A 27,791-nucleotide genomic window follows, 5' to 3' on the forward strand; every position below is an offset into this window, starting at 1 on the left:
AATTTAATGAGCTTATCATACGCTGCCGTTGGTAGTCCACATCCGAAGAACAAGGATAAGAATCTAAAAACGAATATGAAAACTGAGGGTACTGTCATCCGCGAAAAAATTTAGTGGGTTAGAAGTTTTAGACAAAAGATCATTTATAAAAATGAGGAAGAGCGTAGGAGACAAAACAAAGCCCTGGGTCCCACCAGCGTTTATTTTGCGAATATCAGATTTGAACCCGTCCAATACTACTTGAATTGAACGGTCCGAAACGTAATGTATAACCCAACGAAGAAGGGATTCATCAATACTAAGATAAGAGAGCTTGATGCCAAACTCTATCAAATGCAATAATCTTACTTTCTCCAAAACGATCCACTGTTCGGTGAGATAAACCATGAGATCACCAGTGGACCTATTGCAACGAAAGCCCTACTGCCGGTCATTAAGAAGCTTTCGTTCTTCAAAATATTTCTTCAGCTGAAAGAAACCTGTAGAATAGGACAGATGGTAAAGATTACGCAGTGGTTTTGCCAGCGTTGAAGATAACCTTTTCAGAACAATAGTGGGGATACTATCCGGGCCAGCGGATTTGTGAATGTTAAGATTTTTAGGTACTCTTGTAACATAACCGTATAGAATTAAAAATTGTATTAATACATTGGCCATACTGTGTTAAAAGCTTTTAGGCAGCATCATTAGGGATGTAACGGCTAGGTGAGAGAAGAATAATGGCACTAAGCTATAACCATGAAGGTTAAACTCCGTATGATCGGTATTTTTGCCAACCTGGGTTTCATTTAGTGCTAGAACAGCTGGCCTGTTTAAAACAGTATAGACGTATACATAAAACAAAGTTTTTCTTAGCCCCCGAATGTTGCTATATTCAAAACTAAACTTATCAGCCTTTTTCTAACCTTATGACCGATAGCGTATGCATTACATTAGTTAATAAATTTGAGATAAAGTTTAAATAAATTCCAAATATAAGTTATTCATGTCATGTTTTAAAATACGTAAAAAACTACGTAGCAGCATAGAAATTCAAACAAAACCAATAGACAAGTATTTTAGCTAACACTTGGAACAACCTCTTCCATATATGTACATATGTATAAAGCATTCTCAAATAACATTACAAAAAAGCGGAATATGAACGCTTAACAACTCTAAAAAAAAGAATAATTGTTAAAGTCTGTGTCTGCTCCAGGGAACCAAACTCTTTCGTATCTGCCAATTTTTTAATTTGGCTTTGATATCGGACTTTCGCAGACTTTTTATTTCTAACAGCAAATCCCTTAATCCCAGCAAATAGCTAGACATCTGACTGTGAAGCAAAATATTATGTACATATCATAAAGTTTAAAAAGATTATTATTATATTCAACGTTTGCAAACGAATTTTTATCCTAAACATCAAAATGTATGCATAGGATATACGTATTGTGTAATAACGGGATTTATTTTTAAACTTTCTATCATTTGCATTTGGAAGGAATTTCAAATTTAAAAATACCTAGGAAAGGACATTTGGAATCCTTGCAAATCCGGATTACTTGATTTTATTCTCTTAAAAAGAAAATTCGTTTGGGTAATATTTGTTTTCACTGAAAAGAAGATTCATTTATATTTTATCAACATTATTTGACAAAATTCCAACCCATGGCCCTTAATGCAAATCTTGCATAAACATACTAATTGTAAACTTCCCAACTCTGTACAAACTATGTTCCTAGAACTTTAAAGATCAAACTTAACTTGTTATCAACTAATCTCTATATTTCAATAATTGTTCCATTTTATATATATTTTGAAACAAGCAAAGTATCAAAACAAAATCAATTTAACTTTATCGTTATCACATCTTTAACTTAAAGTTTCCTCGTCTTTATTTTATGCTCGAATATAAATATATACAAAACTTCAACATTATACGAGTGTAGAATTCAAAAAAGGCTACCTGAAGCACAATAAAGCCCTTTCTTCTCTCAAGAACCATTTTAATTAAGTACAAAAAGATGAGAAGTTTTAAAGTAAGTCGGTAGAAAGGCTATTATGCTTTACTAAAAAACCTAAATAATAATAAAAAAAAGAAGAAAAATTAAATAAAACGTGTACAATAACAAAAGGAAAATGTTTCAATTGTTTAGAAAGATTTAATTGGTTTTCTTTATGCTTTGTTAATGTTGCAGTTGCAGTTAATGTTTATGTTTTTACTTGTTTTTGTTTTATTTGTTCTCATTTAGACGATTTTCATTGTTTTCTTGTATAGTAAAGGTATCTCGATTAATAAAAGCTTGTATTTCCTTAACAAGCGAACAAAGAGGTGAAATGGGCAGGAATAATAATTTAACTTAGGAATTTGTAAATGTTGAATGTGATCGTTCAAATGATATTGTTTAAAAAGTATTACGGAGCGAAAAAGACTAATTTTATTTTACTAATAAGGCTGGAATTTTGATAGATGACACAGTTACTATTGTTATAGCATAAAAGGTCTTAGTAGCTCTCAAAATGTCTGTAGTGTACTCGAATCACGTGTTGTAAGATGTGGTATCAGTATTTTCGTACTTTGTATTTCCAAAACTAAGATTTTGTATCATTATTTTAATTTAATTAATTTGTTTATGACAATGTTATCGTAAAATCGTTTTCGAATAATTTAAGACCGATGTTACCAAAAACTCATAATCACTACCAAAATATTAATTGCTGTGGCTGAAAACTCAAATCTTAAAAATTAAGTCGTGTTTTGTTAAGGGTTAAGGTTACTTACTAGGAATTTAAAAAAATTTCGTGCCTTTCTAAAACCAGCATCACTTAACACGAATTTATCTTTTCTTTTATTTTTACAATCAATGAATGGTATAATTTTGTATTCATATGAATTTTAATTCAGTTTAGCAAGCATGGCCTTGAGTTTTTAAGGAAAATTGTTTTGCTTGTCCAACTGAGGGTGATGTTGGGTTACTTTTTGATGACAATTCTTTCGTTATGGGCTTTTCATATTGTTAAATATTAAATAACAAATATGTGTGGGTTAAATTTTGTATTTTAAAATGTCGCTATTGAACTTCTTGTTTCAATAGCTCTAATTTTTCAGGTTATTGAAATACTAAATATCAAAGTGACTGTTAGGTCTTACAGTCCTATGTGAACTAGGGCCTCACCCAACAAACTTCTCCATCTAGCTCGGTCCCTAGCTAGATGTCTCCAGTTTCGCGCTCCAAGTTGGGTGAGGTCACCTTCCACTTGTGCGCGCCACCTGATCCGCGGTCTTCCTCTACTGCGCTGTCCTGTGGGTGCGGATTCGAAGACTTTCCGGGCCGGAGCATTGGTTTTCATGCGCTTCTTAGTCGTTGGACTTTTACCCTTCTGGCTAAGTCTACGTCGCTGTACAGCCCGTACAGCTCATCGTTCCATCTTCTCCTCCACTCCCCTTCGATGCATACGGGACAGTAGATCACACGAAGAACTTTTCTCTCGAAGCGACCCAAGGTGCTTTCATCCGCTTTTCTCATAGTCCATGCTTCTGCACCGTATACTAGGACGGTAATGATAAGGGTCTTATATAGCAACCCTTTGGTCCCTCGAGAGAGGACTTTACCACTCAATTGCTTTCTTAGTCCAAAGAAACAGCGGTTAGCAAGAGTTATTCTTCGTTCGATCTCAGCGCTGTTGTTGTTTTCCCAGTTTACAGCGGAGCCTAGGTAGACGAAGTCCTTTACAACCTCAAAGTTACGTCTGTCGATGGTGACGTTTAGACCAAGACGTCAGTGTTGTATGTCCTTTCTTGACGACAGCATGTACTTTGTTTTGTCCTCATTAACCGTTAAACTCATTTTTGCCGCCTCTGCCTCAATTCTTTCAAGCACGATGTTAAAAAAATCACACGACAGCGCATCACCTTGTCTAAAACCTTTTTTGACATCAAAAGGTTCTGTTAAGTTCTTTCCAACCTTTATGGAGCAGCGGGAATTCTCCATGGTCATCCTGCACAAACGGACGAGTTTGGAAGGGATGCTAAAACTAGACATGGCTTTATACAGCTCGTCCCTGTAGATGCTGTCATATGCGGCCTTGAAATCGATGAAAAGTTCTTGGATTTTTTCCAGGATCTGCTCTATTGTGAATATTTGATCAACTGTGGACTTTCCTGGTCTAAAACCACACTGATAAGGACCTATCAGGTTGTTGACGATGGGCTTTAGACGTTCACATATTACGGCAGAGAAGATTTTATAGGCGATGTTAAGTAGACTGATTCCTCTATAGTTGGTGCAATTTAGAGGGTCTCCTTTTTTCAGGATCGGGCAAACAATACTGAGGTTCCATTCAACGGGCATGCTTTCTTCCGACCATATCTTACATATAATTTGGTGCATGCTCCTAACCAACATATCTCCAGCTGTTTTAAAGAGCCATCCGCTCCATCGGATAAAATGACAACTTTCAATATTTGGGCATTACGATATTTGCTTTGAGTTTTTTTTCTTTAGCTTCTTAGACTTTGTGGCTAATTTCGGGCTTTATAATATTTTAGAATTTGAGTGACATGGTTTTGGAAGAAAAACGGGTTCAAAGTTTTTTCTTTGAAAGTTTGTTATGTTTTTTGTTTCAGATATTTTTATACATTTTTGTATTATTTAACAATATTTTAGTAACCCATTTCAATATCGCTGAACACCCTATTTACTCGTATTAATTTATGTATTTAAAAAATATTACCTCGCTTTTTTTCAAACAACAAGTTTGACATTAATATGCGTCTTATAATTGTTTTAGATTCCCAAAGGAAAGTTTTGTAAGCGTTCTTAGTGGTCAAATTTTGAGAATTCTGTTATAACCTAAATAAGGGGTTTTTTGAGTATAATGCCTGCGTGTGAATAGTATATTCGAACATTTAGGATACCTTTCTTCGTACACCATGTAACTGATTCACCAAACACTTTTCACGTTGCAACTTTGCTCTTTTACTTTGCAAATTACGTTTCATCAAATGAAAATTAGCAAAGAGGAAGTTTTTAAATTGAAAATAAAAATTGTAAATCTTTTCTAGAAATTAAAAAGTTTTTTTATATTGCAAAGTATTTTGTCGTCGTTCTATTAAAACTCCCTAAGTCCATTTTTTGTGTTTTGAGATATTTGCAGTTAAAGTTTGAATCAACATGCAAATTAATAGATTTTGGGAGTTTTAATTCTTTATAGTTTAAAAAAGGTGCATCGTTAAGCTTAGTTAGTTTTGAAAAATTATAAATTTTGTCATTTACATGAACTTAGTGTATTTATTTCATTTTTGCGGATAATGGACTTAGGGAGTTTTCATAGAACGACGACGATTTGTTCTTTCTTATTTTCCAAACAATACACTTTGCAAATTGTATTTTAAATTTTGAAAAGCTTTTTAGTAATATGCAAAGAGAAATTTTCATTTGCAAATAAGAGTCTCTTTCAAATGTTTGTAGAAAATACAAATATATATGAAACGTTTTGAAAATGCCGATTGCCGATTTTTTTTTAAATTTTGACTAACTAACCAAAGGTTTTTTAAACCATCCTCATCGTAGCTCTCCTTTTTTCTTTTCTCCCAAATTAATTTCATTTGACAGCTTATAAATAGTAAAATATTTAACTCAGAAAGCTGTTGTATAATAATTGAAACAAAAATGATCATCATGAAAATAAAAAATTTATTTTTAAAATCATAAAATGAAAATAAAAATAAACCAGCATAGGTGTTGCTTTATATATATTTTATCATTGTTTCGTTATATGTTTGGATATCATTTTGCGCATCTTCTTTTATGGTTTTCCGAAGGTATCTTAGTTCATTTTTTCCTGGTCTGATAAGTTGTCCTTGTTTCGTAGGTTATCTCTTCTGGTTAGCAGCGCTTTAGTGTCATTTGTTAATTTATCAGGTTTTGGAGTAACAGCAGTCATGATTGAAACTTTCGCCGAGTTCTTTATTATCTGTTCTAATGAATCATATGTATTTTGAAAATTTTTGTTTATTCTATTTGTAGTTTTATTAAGTCTTATTTCTTTCTTAAGCATGTCATTATATTTTTCAATATTTTCGGTTGGTATTATTCTAGGAAAACTGAGTGTTTGTTTGTTTCTTTTCAACGTATTATGGTCCACTTTTATTTTTGCTTGTTCTTTGTTATCCCATTCCGGTGAATCCAGGTTCATTTCCGTTTTTCTCTCTTTTTGAAGAAAGAATTTGCAAATCTGGGATTCGTCCCTTCCATCCACTTTATAAGTAGGTCTCCTCTTTTGTTTCTTCGTTCGTATCCAAATGGTCCCATTACTTCTTCATCGTTGTCAATCTGTTTCCCTAACTTGGCGTTGAAATCTCCTTAAAATACATCATCTCCGTTTTTGTTTCATTACTTACTTTGTCCAATAAATTGTAGAAGTTCGAAATTTCTTCGTCAGTTGCTGTTTTGGTCGGGGCATAAACCTGAATTATCGTTATTTTTGTGTTTTGTATTTTTAAACATAGGCTACATTACATATCCTTTTACTAAAAAACCGTACATTTATTTTTCTGTCCTTTAAACTCTTTTTGATGAGAAATCCAACTCCATGCAAGCCTTTGATCTCACCAATGTAACAGAATATATCATTCTGGTTTTCAATTATGTCTTGTCCAAAAATTCTTAGCTCGGATAGTCCCAGTATATCCCAGTTGTTCTTACATTGTACAAATTTCTAGAGAGTTTTTGGATTGGTCTTGGTTTGATGGCTGATGGGTTGTTAGGAGGGAATTGGCCGTAATTCCCCCCGATGGCTAATCGACTTGGGGTAGAGTCCTTATTATTCAAAATTTGTTTCTTTTGTTGCTTGTTGTCGCGTTGGCCACTGTTCATATTATTAATTTCTTTTTGGTTTGATTGTAGAAATCTATGAATGCTGTTGTTTCTTATTTTGTTATGTTTGTCATTTTGGACCTTTTCAATTGTTTTTGGTTTCTTCAATTTGGTCGAACATATTGGTTCATTTTCATTTGCATTTGGGTCGTTGTCATATTGTCGATTTCTTTTAGGTATTCGTTGTTTTTTCTTCTCAATGTCGTTTCCTGAGTCATTTTTTGATTATTTTAATGTTTGGAAAATGGTTTATTTTCTTGGACTGTCGTATTAAAATCTTCTTTAATGCAGTCTTCTTTTATGTATATAGTGTCCTCTTTATAATGTCTCAGTTTAGTTTTGTTTTTCATTATAGTATCTTTTTTTATTTGTGTTGTCAATCCAAGTAAAATACGTCTAATTTTGTCTCCTTTATTTCCTAGACATCTTGCAAAATCGATTTCAAAATATTCAGTTTTTATTTCGAGAATAGTGTTTAAAAGATGTAAAATGGTAAAAATTGTAAATAACAATATTTTTTCCCTTTATACATCACTTTTAATATTTTCTTTTCTTTTCTAGGTGTTCCTGTTTCTCTTCAATTGTGTTGTTTCTGTGTATTATTCAGTTTAATTTTTGTTCTAAGGTTCTTAGTTTTTTATTTATTTCCTTAAATGTGTCCCAAGGTTTTCAATAGCAGTCAAAAGTTTGTCTAATTTATTGTCGACTGGACTGTCCGGTGTCCTCCATATTGGTCTTTTTAATAAAGAACGCTACTGTTATTTCAGCTGTCAGTGTGGTCTCAGAAGTTTATGTTAAAGTGAAGCGTGTTTGGATATTAGTGTGGTTTATTTATTTTGTATTTTTGTGTGGTAATTTCTAATATTATAAATAATAGTAGTATAGCAGTTTTTTTTTTTTGTAATTAACATTTTGTAAAACTTTTAGAAATATCGACAAACGGACGTGAATGTGAAGTTTTTAGGGTGTATACGAATTGTAAAAGCTTTCAAATCAATTTTCTTAAAGGTACTTAACAAAATCTAAAAACTGTACCAGAGACCTAGAAGATTTCTATATTCAATGTCGTAGAGGCTAATATTTCACGACTAAATCAATCATTAGAGTCTTTTTTTAAAGGAATATTTCTTCTTAGCAGATTTTCTGGTAAAATTTGAATAATATTCATGTTTATCAAATTGATAACTTTTGGCTTGGAATTAAAAAAAAGATCTCTGCTTGTGTAAAAATCGCTCTTAAATTGTTCTTATTTCAAATGATAATTTTCACAACTTGTTACTTTAGTTTCCTTTTTTTTATAATAAACGGGCACTCAAGGGGTTATTAAACCCCTAACATGTTTAAAGTTTAAACACAGTGCGAGCATTAGGAAAATAGGGAATGATTTAAGAGGAGATACCGATGCACATTTGGTCTTAAAGTTTTGATTATCAAAATGATAGGGAAAACATTCCACATTCTCGATGTGCGGTTAAAAAAAGAATCTCTATACTTGACAGTACGTCCGAAATTAAGCTCAAGGTTAAATTGATGTGCATTCCTAGAAGTACGAGTATTACGGCTGAATTGTTTTAGGAGGGGAATGCAACTTGCTAATTCGACAGAACACTGTTTATAAAAATATAAATAAAACAACGGAAGGCATGAAACATTGCGGCGGTGTTCAAGTGACGTAATTGTTTCGGTTATAGTTCTATCGCGTATCATTTTCAAAGCTCTTTTTTGGATCCTGTCCAAAATACTTAAACTTGTTTTTGGGCACCTGCCCAAATATAAGAGTTATATTCATGTTTTGGACGAATTAAGGCTTTGTAAATTACAGCCAGATCAGAAGAGGTGAAAAATTTCTTGCCCCATCGGAGAAATCCTAATCACCTATCAGCAATTTTTGCAATATCGAATATGTGATCATTTCATAAGAGGTGATTTTTGATATTCATACCGAGTACTGAAAGTTGATTAGTTTCCTCCATGCAAGTGTGGATAGCGGCATCGGGGGTGGGTTACGCTTTAACGACTAGAGACAGCATTGAGTTTTCGATGCATTAAATTCTACACGGTTTTTGATTCCCCATTGTACGATGCTGTCGGGATAAGAATTTAATAAGCTTATCATACGCTGCCGTTTAAATTCCACATCCGAAGGACAAGGATGTGAATCTAGAAACTAATATGAAAAGCTGAGGGTACTCTCATCAGCGAAACAATTAAGTGGGTTAGAAGTTTCAGACAAATGATCATTTATAAAAATAAGGAAGAGCGTTGTAGACAAAACGGAGCCCTGGGGCACAGTAGCATTTTTTTTGTGAATATCAGATTTGAACCCGTCCAGCACTACTTGAATTGAACCGTCCGAAAGGTAATTTCTAAGCCAACGAAGAAAGGGTTCATCAATAGCAATATCACGCATTTTCGATAAGAAAGCTTGGTGCCAAACTCTATTAAATGCTTTATTTATGGAATATCAAGTGCAATAATCTGAGATAAACCATGAGATCACCAGTGGACCTATTGCAACGAAAGCTATACTAACGGTCATTAAGAAGCTTCTGTTCTTCAAGATATTTCTTAAGCTGATTAATAATCATCGTTTCCATTACCTTGGAAAGAAGGGACGTGAGTGCTATTGGACGATAGTTAAAGTTTGAGGACGATTCGCCTTTTTTAGGGACAGGCTGAACAAATGCTGTTTTCCATCCGCTCGGAAAGAGACCTGTAGAGTAGGAAAGATGGAAAAGCTTCACCTCTTCAGAATAATAGGTGGAATACTATCCGGGCTATTTGTGTATGTCAAGGTCTTTCAGTACGCTTGCGACTGCACGAGTGCGAAACAAGATTCGTCCCATAAATTCTTTTACGCTCTCAAGAACAGGAGGAGTCATGACATTCCGGTAGCGTCGAATTAACAGCAAACTGTGCTGCAAGCAAATTGGCCTTATCGATCGTGCTCACATAGGGAGTGTCATTGACGACAAGCTTTGGAACCAAGGATGACGTGGTGTTTGTTTCTTTAAATTTTGTTTAAAAAAATATCCTTAACACCAACCCACGTAAGAGTCCTTGAATATGAGAAAGATTAAAATATAACATTAAAAATAGCACTAATTCATTCGTTCATTAAATTTCACTTAAATTTAGAAAAATAAGTGTATGAAAGATTGAAGAATTTGAACAGATTTAAAACATCAAGGGCAACCAAAGAATTGTAGCACACATGTTTCTAATAAGCCCGTATAAATCCATTATGATTTCAACTCCCCCGCCCAATAATACATTCTTCTTCTTCTTTTTATCCTTCTTAACTTTTCTCAGTTAAAAATAAAAATATGTATAAAAACGTATGAATATTCAAATGATAAAGAAATTCTAATCCTTTTAAGCCGAGACATTTTCAGAATTCAAGAGTTTTCCACACTAAGAAAGGAACAACAGTAATTCCAACGTCAGACATTTTTTTCCATTGCTATTCAAAATCGACATAATGACATTCCTCTTATTATGTTCAGCTCACTTTATAGTCGCCTCACTTGCCACAGCCCCTGTGTAACAAAATTAACCTAATTTGATTGAAGCAGAAGCACCCTCTCCACATAATATTGATTCTTTATTCATGTATGTACATACTCATACTTGCATCTCTAATACACCCACATGTGCATTTACAGATCCATAAGCATCAATACGATGTTTGACTTTTAAATTCGATAACAAAGTTCGGTCCCTAAAGCTTAAACTCAGCTCTTACTTTTTTTAAATGCTAATATTTTGTTGTGCCGTATTTTCTTACCTCTGTACCTTTTTGCAGGGAAAGGATATCACATGTTAAATCCCCCGTTAACGTAAAAGGAAAAATTTCCTCTTCGATGGCAGTCGAGTCAAGTGGAGGTGTATTGACATTCAAACAAGCCATGTCTGGAGCTGTTTCGCCCCAATATGCCGCTACATCACCTATCATACCAATGATGGGGGTTTGTGGTGGCGGTCTTGGTGGCATTGGAAGCGGCGGTGGTGGCGTCGGAAACGGGTCAAACAATGCAATGACATCCGTTTTGGAGGCAACAACAGATGGCAGCATATCACCCACTCTGTCAGCCAATGTGATCAGGGGCGACAGGGGTGATTGTGGCGGAGGTATATTCTTTTGTGGCAGCTCGGCAACCATAGCGCAATTGGGTTGCAAACAAAAGCAACGTTTAAGGACTTCCAGCATGCCAGCCGAAAGCAGAAAGGTAAGCATAACTTCTACTCTTTTACTTCTTTGGTTGCATGTATGTGGCTGTGTATATTTGTACGTGCATACATATATACAATGTACGTTAACGTACAGTATACCGTTACACAAATGTTTGTTTTGTTGTTGTTATTATATATACTCGTATAACGGTTTGGTTTTGATGAAATGAAAATGAATGAATCCTTCCCAAGTTATTGTGGGAATTCCGGTTGTAGTTTCAACCCAACGGAATTTTATTTTAATGTTATTAGTTTCAAGAGGTTGAAGAGAACGGAAGGAAACGTAGGTAGGTACCTCAAGAGAAACCGTTTCCAATGCGAGAGGTAATTTGAAAGCAACTCCGGAAGTTATAAAGTTATTTTTAGCTATTTACTGTACATGGTATAAGTCTATGTTGTGTAGCTATATAATATTTCATTATAATTATTTTAAATTTATTTCCATACATATAACATAGATACACAACTTTAATGATTAAAAAACAAAATGTTTTAAAAATATAATTGCAAATATTCAATTTATGAAATGTGATACATTGAGAAATACAAATCTATTGAATTTATTCGGAAAAGAGGCTTCACAGTACAAAAAAAACGAAAGACGGACAATTTGGATGTCAAAAGGAGTACTTGGATTATACATTTTTTAGCTTTAAGGATTAATCAAAACATCCCAAAAGAATTCTTTTGAAAAGAACAAAATATCAAGCAACTGAATGATTTTGAGTGGAAGTAAAATAACAATTTAAAATATTTATGGACAATAAATCGATATGGAAAATGGTGGTTGAATTCGAGTTTTTTGAGTTCGGTTGTATGAAGGGTTTTTCAATAAGGGCGGGTATATGTTGCAATCGAATAAAACAATCTTTGCGTGAGGTATTAACAAAATTATTTTTGTATTTGAAAGACGCATGTTTGCCATTAAGTGTGGGATATGACATCATTCAAATGCCCCCCCCCCCTACTTCATGTCATGTTCACCTTTAGGGCATATCGGTCGGTTGTGGTTTATTTGCATAGACTTGCGGCTTCAAGAATGACCTTGGTGGCCGATTCAACTCACCCCTGTGAGAGACAACCTTATCCTCAAACCGCTCATGCAAAATTCGAATCGTGGCGTTTGCTGTGTGCTGGAACTGATGGAACCACATGTCGTCTAGGTCCATATGGATAATTTTGACCATGAGAAATTAGTTATCATCGCTAACGTCGTTTTTAAAAAAGTACGGACCAATTACGTCTCAGACACAAAATCTACACAAAACGGTAACTTTTTGAGGATGCATTATCATCTGGTGAAGCTCGCATGGGTTGGTGTCGTCCCATGTATGGCAATTTTGGTTGTTACACAACCATTCATCCAAAAATGCGCCACGTCACTAAAGCTAATTAGGCTCAACTTTACATTACCGCAGCACGAATTTCGACTCGCTTTTTTTTTTATTTGATAGATATGTGCAAATAAATAATAACTATTGAAATTTTAGAGTGAGGAAACATTTATTCCTATTTTAAACTAATTTTCAGATTTTGACATTTCTTTGATGTTTTTTGTTCAGTCTTGCGATACTTGCTTTTTTTGTTGTGGATTTCTGTGATTTTAGTGCTGAAAAGCATAAAATACTATGCATATACCCAACTCGCACCTGTAAGAAATATTAATTGAAACACCCTATTTTCTTATATAATATTCTCAATCATAGTTAACGTATTTTATTTACATTTAAGAACTTCATTATGATGTTTAAATCCATCAATCGTTCGATATTACAGCTTTTTTCTATTACCATGATATTATGTATGCGTTTTCGTAGCTGTACCAAAACTTCTAATATTAGTATACCAATTGTAAACTATTTTTAAGCTAGTCAGTTGCAATAAAACCTTTATTATCGAAGCATCGTTTGTCTACTTATTTTATTTGGTTTTGCTTTTTCACTCCGTGCCTCTTATAACCTCAGAAGTGGGATTAAGTACAGTCACCTAAATTATTTTAACAATTTCAATTAATGTGCCAAAAGTTATGAATTTATGAAAGTTTATGTTACGAATTTTATTTAAAACAAAAGTAATTAAGAAAACACTTATTTGGCGATTTAAAGTTAATTTAATAAAGTGCTGTAGGAATGACTTCACGAGCTTTACGATTTATTGAAATCGCCAATGTGCAACAACTAAAGGATAAGCTGGCTGAAATTGGGCTTTCAACAAATGGACTTAAGTCAGCGCTAAAAATTCGACTGCAACAAGCAATTACACAATTTGAAGAATCCCAACTTGAAGAGCTTTTCCCGGCAGTTGAAATTATTGATGACGAAAACTCAGAGGAATCTTCGCAGCTTGAGGAGGAAAATCGATTGGTGTTGCAGCAACTCGACAGTTTAAGGCTAATTGTTGCAAGAAAAGAGGAAATTCGACAGCTTCAGATAAAATTAGCTGAACTTAGTCAACATGGTGAGACGAATAATTCAATTTTTTCATTTAGAGATTTTGAGGATTCTCTACTAAATTTCTCCGGCGATGACAATTTCCCGGTGCTGAAGTGGATCAAAAGCATTGAGGAATAAAAACTTATATATAATTTTGATGACGCAAAATGTTTTATATATGCTCAACGTCTACTAAAGGGAACTGCGAAACTCTTTTTAAGATCTGCATCATGTCGCTCTTGGAATGAATTGAAGACAGCTCTAATCAGTGAATTCCAACAAGACACCTCAGCATCTGATATACATAACACCTTACGAAGTAGAAGAAAGCTAAGAGACGAGAACATCCAACAATATGTGCTCATCATGCAAGAGATTGCAAGCTCAGCTGATATCGAGGAGCAAGATATCATTAACTATAGACACGATGTCTAACAAACAAATTTTACTTACAGCGAATAGTATTGCGGATCTCAAGAGAATTTTGAGAAAGTACGACAAAATGAAGACGCCCGAGTTCCAACCAACGTCATCAAGCTACAAAACAGTGACGATTGATACCAAAACCTCAGCTCCCAACACAGTCTCCAGAGGCAGAGTGAGATGTTTCAACTGCAATGACTATGGCCATGTGCTCACCAGCTGTCCGAAGCCACGCAGAGAGAAGGGTTCATGTTTTCGATGTGGCCAAATGGGTCATATGATAAAAAATTGTCCTCAATCAGCAGTGTGTGTCTTGGATGATTTAGACATCGCCGAACAACAACATCGATCTACTTTTTTAGACGATTTCCATGGAACTTTTAAATACAATTTTATCAGCGATGAGTCAGAACCTATCACCACCAAATTGGAAGCCAAAACATGATTGACACTGGAAGTCCAATCAATTTCATACAACAACAATATTCACCGCCTTACCTGATGACGTCGATCGACTCTTCAATGCATGACTACGTGGGAATCAACAATAGTAAAATGATTATTTTTGGTAAGGTTTATTGCAACATTGAGATAAATAACTTTAATTTTACGAATATATGTTTATATGTTGTTAAAAAAGACACTATGAAAAATATAATTATTTTAGGCAGAGAATTTTTACAAAAAAGCAATTTAAAATTTTCATTAGATGATACAAAATTAAGTTCTTTGCAAAATGATAATTCCGAAGTATGTGATTTTAATGAAGAGATTTTAAATATCGATACATTTGATTATGGTGACGATAAAATAACTTTAAAAATTAATGACAATTTAAGCCTAGAAGAGAAAAACAGAATTAGAGATTTAGCTTTTGGAAATGTTTCTTATACTAGAGTTTTTAATGAACTTAATGAAAATGAAATCAAAATGCGTATAATTTTAACTGATACGAACAGTGTTTTTAATTATGCTCCGAGGAGATTACCACATGCTCATAAAGTAGAGCTTCAGAAAATTTTAGATGAGCTGTTAGACAAAAAAATTATTCGAGAAAGCAACTCGCCGTATGCTTCGCCCATAGTTTTGGCTAAAAAGAGATCGGGTGAGCTGCGCTTATGTATAGATTTTCGGCAGTTAAATAAAGTTACGCAGAAAAATGATTTTCCGATTCCTTTAATCGAAGATATGTTAGATGGGCTAAGGGGAAAACATTACTTTTCGTTGCTCGATTTGAAAAGTGGTTTTCAACATGTACAAATGGAAGAGGACTCTATAAAATACACTTCTTTTGTGACCCCTTTAGGTCAATTTGAGTACCTCGTTGTTCCATGTGGACTGAAGAACGGACCTGCTGTTTTTCAGCAGTTTATAGAGCAAAAATTTAAAAACCTTATACGTTCTAGTAAACTTCGGGTGTATTTTGATGACTTATTAATCGCGACGGAAACCAAAGACGAACATTTTCAGATTTTGCATGAAGTTTTTTCAATAGCCCACCAATTTAAACTAGAATTTCGCTTTGATAAATGCATGTTTATGCATGAATCAATAACATATTTAGGCTATGAGGTTTCGTTGAGTGGTATAAGACCAAACGCTGACGGTAAACGCGCTGTGATGGAATATCCAATACCTTCAAATATTAAAGCATTGCATTCTTTTTTAGGTCTTTGTTCTTATTTTAGAAAGTTTGTTAAAGATTTTTCAATCATCGCTAAGCCTTTGTACGACGTTTTGAAAAAAGATGCAAAGTTTGTTTTTGGAAAAGAAGAACTGCATGCTTTTGAAACTTTAAAAGACAAACTTATTGACTCGCCAGTTTTAAGCATTTATAATCCAAATGCTGAAACTGAACTTCACTGTGATGCGAGTAACCTTGGTTTTGGTGCAGTTCTACTGCAGCGTCAGGAAGACAAAATGTTTCACCCCATTTTCTTTTTTTCAAAACGAGCTACTGTACAGGAATCAAAATACCATTCTTATGAGCTTGAAACCTTGGCAATAATTTATGCCCTTAGACGTTTTAATATATATCTTACAGGGATAAAATTTAAGATAGTAACAGATTGTAAGTCACTTACCTTGACATTGAACAAAAAAGTTTTAAATCCGAGAATTTCGCGCTGGGCCTTAGAGCTGCAAGAGTACGACTATTTAATAGAGCATAGAGATGGTAGGAAGATGACTCATGTTGACGCTCTTAGTAGAGTTCATAATTTTTTGATGGTGGTTGAAGCAGACTCATTTGAGAATGCATTGGCCGCAGCGCAGCAACGAGATAAGACCATTCAGAGATTAGTGAAAATGTTAGAAGAAAGGGAAAGTTCCATTTACGAACTAGTCAATGGTCTTGTTTATCGAAAGATAAACCAAAAAATCTTTTTCTATGTTCCATTGCAAATGGAAAGAAACGTTATACAGACTCATCACGAAGCACTATGTCATGTAGGAGTTGAAAAGTGCTACGATTTCTTAAAAAAAACTTATTGGTTTCCTTTGATGAAGGCAAAAATTAAAAACTATATTGGCTCTTGCCTCAAATGTATGCACTTTTCCCCACCAACAGGTAAGAAGGAAGGTGTCTAGCACAGTATTCCAAAAGGTGACAAGCCATTTGACACCATTCATATAGACTATTATGGTCCGTTACCGTGCTCCGTGCACAACGTAAGAAAACATGTGTTAGTAGTTGTAGATGCGTTTTCTAAATTTACAAAATTGTATCCTGTTAGAACAACTAACACTAAAGAGGTAATAAAATCTTTAGAGACTTATTTTTCAAGCTATAGCAAACCTTTAAGATATATAATATTCTCAATCATAGTTAACGTATTTTATTTACATTTAAGAACTTCATTATGATGTTTAAATCCATCAATCGTTCGATATTACAGCTTTTTTCTATTACCATGATATTATGTATGCGTTTTCGTAGCTGTACCAAAACTTCTAATATTAGTATACCAATTGTAAACTATTTTTAAGCTAGTCAGTTGCAATAAAACCTTTATTATCGAAGCATCGTTTGTCTACTTATTTTATTTGGTTTTGCTTTTTCACTCCGTGCCCCTTATACACCCACGTCAAATCTTATTGTGATCACAAGCAGTTGGAAGCTGGGGGCAGCATGGCTCCCTTACATGCCAAGCTATTAGTACGCGCGCCGTCTTATCAATTCAATAAAAAGTAGGGTTAAGTCTGAAAAAGAAAATATTTTGTTTTATGACTAAAAGGTGTTTCCTCGCCTAAATGTTTAAAACATGTTGCGGTAATGGAAAGTCTCCCCTGATTTTCAGCTAGTTTTCCAGACCCATGGCAAAACAGGGAGGTGCTGGGAGAAGGTACAACGTCAAACGACTGCAATCGCCAAATCCTTTTCTGACCGAGTTACAAGTAACTTCTCTCGAAGTTTTCTGCCGCCAACACAATGTTTCGAAAACCAGTGGCTACATTGCCAAGATGCAATCAGAGAAGCCCCCTCTGATGTGTTGGGTTTCAAACAGCCACCAACAAGGAACCCCTGGTTTGATGAGGAATGTCGGTAGGCAAATGCAGCCAAACAACAGGCACGCAAAGCGGCGCTGCATAAAAGGACGAGAGCTGCTCATAAGCTAAATGAGAAGAAGAGGCGAAAGGAACACCGACTTCTCAGAAGGAAAAAGAGAGGGCATGAGAAGCGTGCGGTAGAAAATGTTGAGGTATTTAAAAGCAGGAATGAAGTTCTAAGTTTTATGAACAGGTGAAACGAAATTCACAGGTTCATAAACCTAGAACCGAAGGCTGCAAAGACGAAAGTGGAAACATCATAGTGGAACCGCAGTAAATGCTGAGGATATGGAAAGACCACTTCTGCAGAATGTATAACGGTGACGACGAACTCAATTCCGCTGTCAGCCATGATGATCCATTCAACATAGACGACGAAAACGAACAATCCCGTCCTCCCGACTTAGACGTAGTAAAGATTGCCATATTAAAGCTGAAGTCTAATATAGCAGCTGGAGCGAATGGCTTGAAGGCCGAGCTCTTTAAAGCAGCTGGAGATAAGTTGGTTAGGAGCATGCAGCAACTGTAAGATATGGTCGAAAGAAAGCATGCCCGATTAATGGAACCTCAGTATTGTTTGCCCGATCCTGAAAAAAGGAGACCCTCTAAACTGCACCAACTAAAGAGGAATCAGTCTACTTAACATCGCCTATAAAATCTTCTCTGCCGTAATATGTGAACATCTAAAGCCCATCGTCAACAACCTGATAGGTCCTTATCAGTGTGGTTTTAGACCAGGTGATCAAATATTCACATTACGGCAGACACCCACCACCTTTTCATCGATTTCAAGGGCGCATATGACAGCATCTACAGGGAAGAGCTGTATAGAGCCATGTCAAGTTTTGGCATCCCTGCCAAACTCATCCGTTTGTGCAGGATGACCATGGAGAATTCATGCTGCTCCATAAAGGTTGGAAACAACTTCGATGTCAAAAAAGATTTTAGACAAAGTAATGATGCGCTATCATGTGATTTTTTTAACATCGTGCTTGAAAGAATAGTACAGAGCTCACACGTCAACACTAGACGCACTATCTTTCAAAAGTCTGTCCAATTACTAGCATATGCTGGTGACATTGACATAATCGGAAGAACGCAGCCTGATGTCAATGGGGCTTTTGTGAGTATTGAAGCAGAGGCGGCAAAAATGGGTTTAGCGGTTAATGAGGGCAAAAGAAAGTTCATGTTGTCGTCAAGAAAGGACATACAACACCGACGTCTTGGTCAAAACGTCACCATCGACAGACGTAACTTTGAGCTAGTCAAGGACTTCGTCTACCTAGGCTCCGCTGTAAACTCAGAAAACAACACCAGCGCTGAAATCAAACGCAGAATAACTCTTGCTAACCGTTGACTAAGAAAGCAATTTAGTGGTTAAGTCCTCTCTCCAGGGATCGAAATTTTGCTATATAACACCCTTATCATCCCCATCCTGCTATACGGTGCAGAAGCATGGACTATGACAAAAGCGGATGAAAGCACCTTAGGTCCGTTCGAGAGAAAAGTTCTTCGTGTGATCTACGGTCCCGTATGTACGAAGGAGAGTGGAGGAGAAGATGGAACGACGAGCTGTACGGGCTGTACAGCGACGTAGACTTAGCCAGAAGGGTAAAAGTCCAACAACAAAGATGGCTGGGTCACGTAGAGCACATGGAAACCAATGCTCCGGCCCCGAAAGCCTTCGAATCCACACCCACAGGTCAGCGCAGTAGAGGAAGACCGCGGATCAAGTGGTCTCAAGTGGAAAGTGACCTCACCCAACTTGGAGCGTGAAACTGGAGAAGTTTGTTGGGACCCAATTCACACAGGACCGTAGCGCCACCTTAAGTAAGTTAGTAAGCTTCCGGAAGATCAAATCTTTCAGTCATCATTTTAAGATTGTGATTGTAGTGCGAGTTTACTGCTTTTAGAGAATATATTCCACTGTAGGGCTTCGTTAAATCGTCTCAAGTAGAAAAGTCCTTTAATTTTTCGGCAAGAATGTCTTAAGTATATTTTTTAGCCCTCCAGTATCTTTCACTTTTTACAATTACTTTTCATAAGAAATATACGTACTGGCAAAATTAGATTTTTGAGATAAGAAAAATCTATTTAAAATTTAGTACTGATGAAGATTTTTGTCGAAGAATAAGAATTTTATAAAAAAAAGTGATTTATGTAAGTTTTTTAATTCAGAAGTAACTTAAATTTTGGAACTGAAATTTGAAACTTTAAGTTTTATAAAGTCAATTTTAGTTAATTTATAACAAATGACGATATATTTCACAATTTTTTTTTCCACAAGGCAAAGAATTATGAAACCAAAGTTTTTTTTTTAAACCAAAATATCGTTTATTAAAAATGACAATTCCAGCCCAAAGTTCCAATATTCGAGCACTTTTTGTATTCAAGGCTTGAATAGTCGCGGACATACATGTCTGCGTACACAAGTGACTTCATAGTCTAGTATTGTTAAATCGGACGATCTGGAGGCCACGGCACAAGCCCACGACGTGCGATAATGTCCTCAACAAAAGTTTTCTTCAAGCCATACTGAGCTTAAATAAAGTGATAACTGTTAGAATGATCATATCAGTTCTTTACAACGACATTTGGTTAAGAATATTACATCCTTTCAATACTAAACTAAGACATCAACTTTTGTATAATTTCTCTGCCTCACATCATCAAATTTTTTATAACTCCTCCACCTCAAAAATTCGAATATATTTGACGTCACATTTTCATAAGATACAAATATGTTAGGAAGTTATGAAGACATTGCCTACTTGACAAACTGTTCCCTTTTGTAAGCCAATATCAAAAATTAAGGTTTTAAAATATAACTACAATTACATGTCAAATATCGGACAATTCTAAAAGACATCCGGTTATAAAGAAAGTAACTCATTGATCAAAGACGAAATTTAATCATATTCCTCGAAAAACTATTAAAAGCTTACCTACTTAACAAGTTTTTATGTACAATTAAAAAAAAAAACATTTTTTCTTTTCCTATATTTACATATATAGTATATGAATATAAATTTATATTTAAAATACCTGCATATTCTTTTAATTGGGAAATTTGTTTTATGTTTTTTTATTTGCATCACCGCATCACTTATTAATTGCTTTGGTAGGATTAAAGGCGTAAACGATGTGGTTTACAATCCAGCACTTTTGCATACAATTTCGTCTGAAAACAAAATCAGAAAAAATATCATATGAGGCACAAAGTTCATACCATTTACATATATCTATATAATATGTGCAATACATATGTACATGTTCAAACATTATGTAAAAGAAGATGTGGGTTTATTGCAATTTAGTCATCAAACTAAAATAATCGAATGAAATAAATTCCATACTGCTATTACTTTCAGCTGAATGAAATATGAAACAGTAAGCAAAATATAAAATGAAATTAAATATTTGAATAAAATTATTTGCCAATAATGTCATACAGCAACATGGAGAAAGTTTCTTGCCTCAAATTTTATCTAATTGGATGGAAAACATTCGTTCGTGTGTAGGTAATTCATTTATACTTTATAAATGTTCACAAAAGCAGACAAAATTTTAATAGGATTTGTAACTTTTATTAAGAAATTTATCAATAATGATAATTGATAAATTTGATTTCTTTTAATGAAGTTATTTTTGATGATGATGATGGTGCTAGGAAATGTTTTCATTTCAAAAGGAAAATAAAAATATACACATGTAAGCTTTTTTCCCTTCTAAAAATATTACTCATACGCCCCACTGAGCATAGGTATACGAAATCTAACAAATTCCTTAGTGGTGATATATGAAATGTATGCCTATGAAATACGATTCAAGCAATTGGTTCGTAGAAAATCCAACTCAAGACTTAAATTATATGTTTGACAGATTTTGTGATTATTAAGAAAAAAATCTCAAAATAAAATCAAGTTCCACATTGGTTTTGTCAAGTAAGATGTTGAGTTACCGTTTTCTTAAGCTAATAGTTTCAAAGAAATTGACTTTTAACTACCTTAGCTGAAATTATAAGCAGTTTAAAAGTTAAACGAAATATAGATGAAGTTTTGTTCTGTTGAACAACAAAAGTGAGAAGACAAATTTAGAAATTGGTAGACTTCTCCTTATTGTTATTGGACAAACCAAAGTAACCATTGCCAAAAATGACTAGACAAATAAACATAAATTACGATTATCTCCTAAAAACTGGCTTAACACCATTACATGAATGTAAGCTTAAGCCTTCAAAACACTTAACAAAATTGATAACATCATGACAAGAAAAAGAAGAAAGAAAGCACAACAACAAAAACAAACCATAAACATTTTGTTCGTTTAATGCAAGGACATTATCTACAGACGATAAAATGATAAAACTTAAACAAGCTTAATATATCATTGAGTGGAATAAGGTAGGTAAGACCTAGAGCTATATACAGGGTTATCCATTTTGAGGTTTTAAATTAAACGTAAATAGAACACGTATACATTATTTTTTTTCATGATATTCCTTTTTTTATTATAAAGCTTGAAAGTTGACATTTTTCACTTGGGGCGGGTAGATTTTGGGGCCCCGTGAAGGCCATTCCACAGTCGACTCTTCAACGTTTGATGGCCAAATTTGAGATGAACCGTTCAGTAAACAATCAGATAACACATCTAGATCAGACGAAGAGGAACCTAATAGTTCATCTTCTTCCCCACTGGGAAGAGCTTTGTCGTTGGAGTCATCGGTCTCCACTAGGGATAAACTTTTGACGTTTCCAGAAGAAAACTGTGCTGCGACAGAAGAGGTCAAAGGTACATCAACATCCACATCCAAGGAAGGGAAGGTGATAGTAGCACCTACGTCTTGCTACACCGCTTTCAAAAAGGGTTGTGGAAGCTCGCATGAAGCGTCTACCTCATCTTTTTTATAGATACGTAGCGTAACTGTCTCGAAACCGTACCTTAATTCGCACCAAAAAAGCCACAGAGTCTTTATTAATTACGATAATCGCACTTCGATTAAGACCCTTTGGCTCCTCCAGTTTCGCGATCTTCCAGTCGTGACAAGGGAGGTCCGGGTTGCTGATCTTAATCATTTCACGTATGTCATCAGCACATGATGGTTCTTTAGGGATCCAAGCGCGAGCTCTCGGCCTGCATGGAATATCTTCCTTTGCAACACCCTCGAGTTTTGCAACTGGCTAAACTTCGCCCAGCATGCCGACAGCAAGCGTATAGAGATCGCGCGACCTCTGATCCTTACAAGCGATGAGTTTGACATGACCTTGATGCCAATCCTCATCGCTTGTTACAGGCGGTGGACCCGGATGATCTCGCATAACTTTGAGGAAACCAGCTGAGAGCCCCAGTTTCACCATCTGCCAACAGTCAGAAGTAATCGTGCCATCAATATTGCTGCTATCAATGACTCCAAGTATGATTTTGTTGGATTCCATAAGTACAACACTAAAAGGTTTAGTGAGAGGTACTCTAGCAATGTTCAGAGTGCTGGTGTTCTGCACTTTGGGATTTTTAGGGACGGGAGTGGACTCTTTCAAAGACCTTTGTCGCTTTGACGTGTGGAGTCGTAGCGACTAGTTTTGTCTAGAATGGATTTAGCCCACTCCCACCTCTTGCAAAGGATGGGATTACTTTCATCTCCCAATTTTGAACAAGGGGATTTAAAATCCTCATCGCATAGCGCCGTTGTTTATAAGAGCTCCTAGGAGCATTCTGGAGAGCTTTACTCTCATAGTGATGCATACTGTACCGCACTAAAGGATGGGCACTTGGCACAAGCCCTTCTCCGATGTTTGGCACAGGTGCAACGACAGCCGACGTTGCCGCCGAACTGCCACCCGGTGAAGCTGGAGTACCGGCACCGGTTTGACGTTTTTTGCTTTTGTTTATGTTTTTGTTTTTGTTTAAAATTTTCCATTTGATTCCCACAAGTAGGCGAAGTAAGGGGGGTCCATCTGTGCAGAGATTCGCTTACACAGATAAGGCTGGCTAATCCGGAGGTCTCCTGGTATCCGGATACTCCATTAATGACTGAGCTAATTTTAGAAATTTGGCCATCCCCCAATTGGGAAGTTGAAGGGAAGGATATTTTTTTGGAAAAAGGAGAGACGAACAGCAATTAAGACATAAGCGTCCCAGGAAGGAAACAACTAATTGGGAGACAGTGATACACTATACATTCAAGGAATAAGAAGCCATCAGCCAGCAGCCAGGAGCACAAAGCCGATGTAGGAGGGAGTAAGGATTGGGAAGGGGAGGAGCAAGCAACCTTTGGTTTCAGGACTCTTCTGGAAAAATAATTTCGGAGAATCATTGACCTTACTTAGCTTCTACAACTCGACAAGTTCGATGCTCAGGTGGAAGAATAATGACATAATAACTAATTTCTTATCACCCAAATTAAACCATTACTTCAAGCAGGACGGCACTACGTGCCACACAAGAAACGACACGATTGAAATTTTACATGAACGATTTAAATGTAGGGTTATCTCTTGCGGGATAATGGGAATTGGCCACCAAGGTCATGCGATTTGAACCCGTTGGACTTTTTTCTGTATGGTTCTTTGAAGTCGAACGTCTATGCAAATAAATCACAATCGACCGATGCCCTTAAGGTAAATATAACTCAGGCCATTGGTCAAATTCAGTCGAATCTATATGGAAAATTTTATTATTCTATTTCAACATCTTGCCGTCCTTATTAAAAACCATTTACATCATTTAAATGACCGCCATGCGAATTTTTGCAAGCATCGATTCTTTTGAGATAATTTAAACCACTTTTTTAAATAATATTGGGCGGTATCTCAGCCATAACTAGAAGAATGTTAGTTCTGAAGTGCTCCAGAGTTAAAAGTTTATCTGCATAAACACAGTCTTTCGCGTAGTTCAACAAAAAAAAAAGTCCAGAAGTGTCTAATCGTATGATCTTGTTTCCCAGTTGATACCGCCACGATGAGAAATTACGCGACCAGGAAATGTATACTGCAAAAAGCCATATTCGCTTGAGTTGTGTAGCATGTGGCACCGTCTTATTGAAACCACATATTCTCCTAGTCGGTTCATATGACCATAACGCTTCTTATTGACGGTGATAGTCGTTTCATCCAACTTTTCAAAGAAGTAAGGTCCAATCACACCTCCGAATCAAAGAGCGCAACAAGCAGTGACTTTGTAATATATATATGCATACTATTGAAACCGCAAAATGGATAACCCGTTATGATGAAGAATATTTATGAATTTAAAAAAAAAAAACAATTGAAAATGACGCCAATATATTTTACCACATAGGATCCATCATAAGGATAATGTAGACTTTTTTAAATGTAATGAAATAAGAACTTAGGAATTTATTAAAACTATAATAATGTGAATTACATTAGCGTTGATGAAAGGAATCCATCATTTGCAGGCAACCTTCTCATTTACCACGAACTAAATGTTTTATTGCAAGTCATTAGCTTGTCAACGTTTTCTAATTTATTTCAAAGAAATTGTGAGGGTAAAGCAATGAAGTTTGTGCTCAGGAGCAAAAGAGGCATTAAAACAACGTTTTGTCTAAGTAGATTAAAATTGTGAAGTTTTAGAAAAGTCAAATGTTAAAATGGTAATGGTATTTAGCTTCATATTGGTTCTAAACAAAATAAATGATAAGCATAAGATTAGATTTGTTTGGGATAAAATATATAGTACATTGAGAAATTACCAATAACCGATCCGCAATAGTCCGGTTTTTATATTTGAAAGTTGAAAACTGAATATTTGTCAAAATAATTAATAACAAAATTTTTAAAAAAATTTGAGAAGTTCCGATCAGAGTTTGTTAAAACTTTAAATTAATGGACAATTTTAAAGAAAATATCATGAATAATGTATATTTAAGTGGCTATATACATATTTATATCTGAATAAAATAAGAACAAAATGAAAGGCGTTCGTTCGTAGATTATGTTCTTACTATGTTTAGATCTTCGCTTGCAAGAGATGTCGCTATATTTGTGAACACTAACATTTTGCGAAATAAACAAATAATTCAAAAAAATTGGTATTATATCTATGTATGTCCGAATAGTTTAATTTTATTAAGTTTTACAATTAACTATAAAAAAATTACAACGATGGGAAGAAAACTTAAATATCGATATTCAAGTTGTTTAAAACCGGAATGTAAAATTTATCATTTTTGAAGGCTTGCCAAAATACTTTTAATTCTAATTCTGAGAGGCAGTCTACTGTTAATATAGAGCCACCACAAAATTTTGTAGGAATATAAACATTTGAAAACATCTTAAAAATTGTGACAAACTGTTAAAGTTGTAAGTTGAGTAATGACATATGCAAAATAAGTTAATTATTATACGGCGGATGTCAAGTCCTACATGAATAAAGTGCAAAAGAAAGAACAAGAAAGAGAAAATGAAACAGAAGTACACATTTTTTGACGTGCGCCGGTGGAATATTCCTTGCATTTTTTTGACTTTTCTATTTAAAAACTGAAGAGAGTCAAAACCTGCTTATGAATCAATGAAAATAAAGATTTCTCTGTGAATTTACAAATAAAAACTGACCAAACAAGGTAAAAAAGATCGATATATTTGTTTAACATTAAAATTATAACGACTCCGTCAACACATCCGTCCAAAAAACAATTCAGTTATCAATCGAACCAACATCTAAAAAATAAAATAACAAAATTGAATTTAAGACTCAAATAAACGACAAATATTCATCCGTAGTAGGATTCTACTTTACCTTTTATCGGCCGATGTTGCATTTGGAATGAAATTAAAATCATACTATAGAACGAATTGTTTTTCAAAAACGTTTCAACAATCTAAACAAGTGATACATTTTGTAGCCCTCCATGGTTAAATTTGTTAAATTCTTTTTTTTTTCTTAGTTTAGTTTAGTTTAGTTTTATTTCTTCTCTCTTATAAAATAGATACAATTTTTAACTTAAAGATAATAGTAAATCAAGAATGATTCCTAGCAAAAAAATAATATATAAATAAATTTACTATTTAAATAAGAAAAAAGAAATAAATTTAAATACAATCCGTTGTCTTAAGACAGGTTTCCAAAGTATCGAGCAACTTCAAAAATATACAAAATTTAAAAAGGAATAATATTCAACAAATGTTGTGGGGTGAAATGTCGAATATAGAAAAAAAATAATATAAAAATAACAGCAAAATAAAGTAATACATTTTAAAGATTACATAATAGGAATAATAAATATTATGAAAAATTCAAACTAAGATTCTAACTAAGCCACGAATCATAGTTAAAAAGCCATTCTTTAATCTTCTTGTTAAAAGAGTATATGAAGCCAATAGAATATTAGAGAGTAACATATTGTATTGTCTTGGTGCTACTGATGTAAACAAATTTAAAAAGTGTTGAGAATGATTTGCAGGTATGAATGCAAGATTTATTTCAATAGTGCGCAATGTATAACCAGAAGTCAAACGAAAACCACTTCTTAAATAGAATATTTTTAAAACTTTGTAGAAGTACAGATATTTTAGGGGGAGTATGCCTGAGCTAACAAACAACGAAAAACTATGATCAAGCCTTCTTTTCTTCCAAATGTTTCTTAACATAATATGCTTTTGACTTTTTGAGTTATTAACAGGGGTTGAAGGTAGCTTTAATACGTACCGCCCCAACATATAATACCATATTGCAGTGTAGATTAAACTCGACCACAATAGAGTGTTTCAAGAAGTCATCGGCAGCAAAGTTTTCTTAAGTGAAAAAATGTATATGTGGTTGAAAGCAAGTATTTCTTGATAGCTTGTGTATGAGGTTTCCAATTCATTTTACTGTCAATTGTTAAATCAAGATATTTAAACTTAGTAACATTTTCAATATGGAAACACTGCGAAGAACAAACTAAATCAATGCAGCGGGATATATTGAAGCTATTAAAGTAGAACTGTTTAAAGAATAGTTTTTACAATCAATGCTATGTAGAACGAGATCAGAAGAATTGCCATCAGGAAAGGGTGGATTAAAAAACATTTTTTAAGTTTTTTCACTCAAAAGAAATTTATGCGTCACAAACCTGAAATCAGGTCTAACAAGGATGAACTAGAATAAACACAAGCTATATCTTCAGCAAAACCCGTTTTAGTTCCCTTTAAATTTAAACTAAAAATCGAATTAAAATAAACAAGGAATAAAATCGGGCCAAGGACTGATCATTGAGGAACACCTATATCAATGCTATTCTAACCTATGTTTTCTATTTTTAAGAAAGTAAGAAAACCAATCAAGAATAAAGCCC

General features: G+C 34.6%; 1 protein-coding gene across 1 annotated transcript in view; it reads left to right on the top strand.

The window, feature by feature from the left end:
• LOC129945370 (uncharacterized protein DDB_G0283357) overlaps positions 1-27,791 on the top strand; it is a 219,452-nt gene that overhangs the window by 162,577 nt on the left and 29,084 nt on the right. Inside the window, exon 6 of the mRNA XM_056055061.1 lies at positions 10,666-11,089. Coding sequence (XP_055911036.1) covers positions 10,666-11,089 — 424 coding nt within the window. The remainder of the gene's footprint in view (positions 1-10,665; positions 11,090-27,791) is intronic.

Source organism: Eupeodes corollae, chromosome 2 (assembly GCF_945859685.1).
Source record: "Eupeodes corollae chromosome 2, idEupCoro1.1, whole genome shotgun sequence".
NCBI lineage: Eukaryota > Metazoa > Arthropoda > Insecta > Diptera > Syrphidae > Eupeodes > Eupeodes corollae.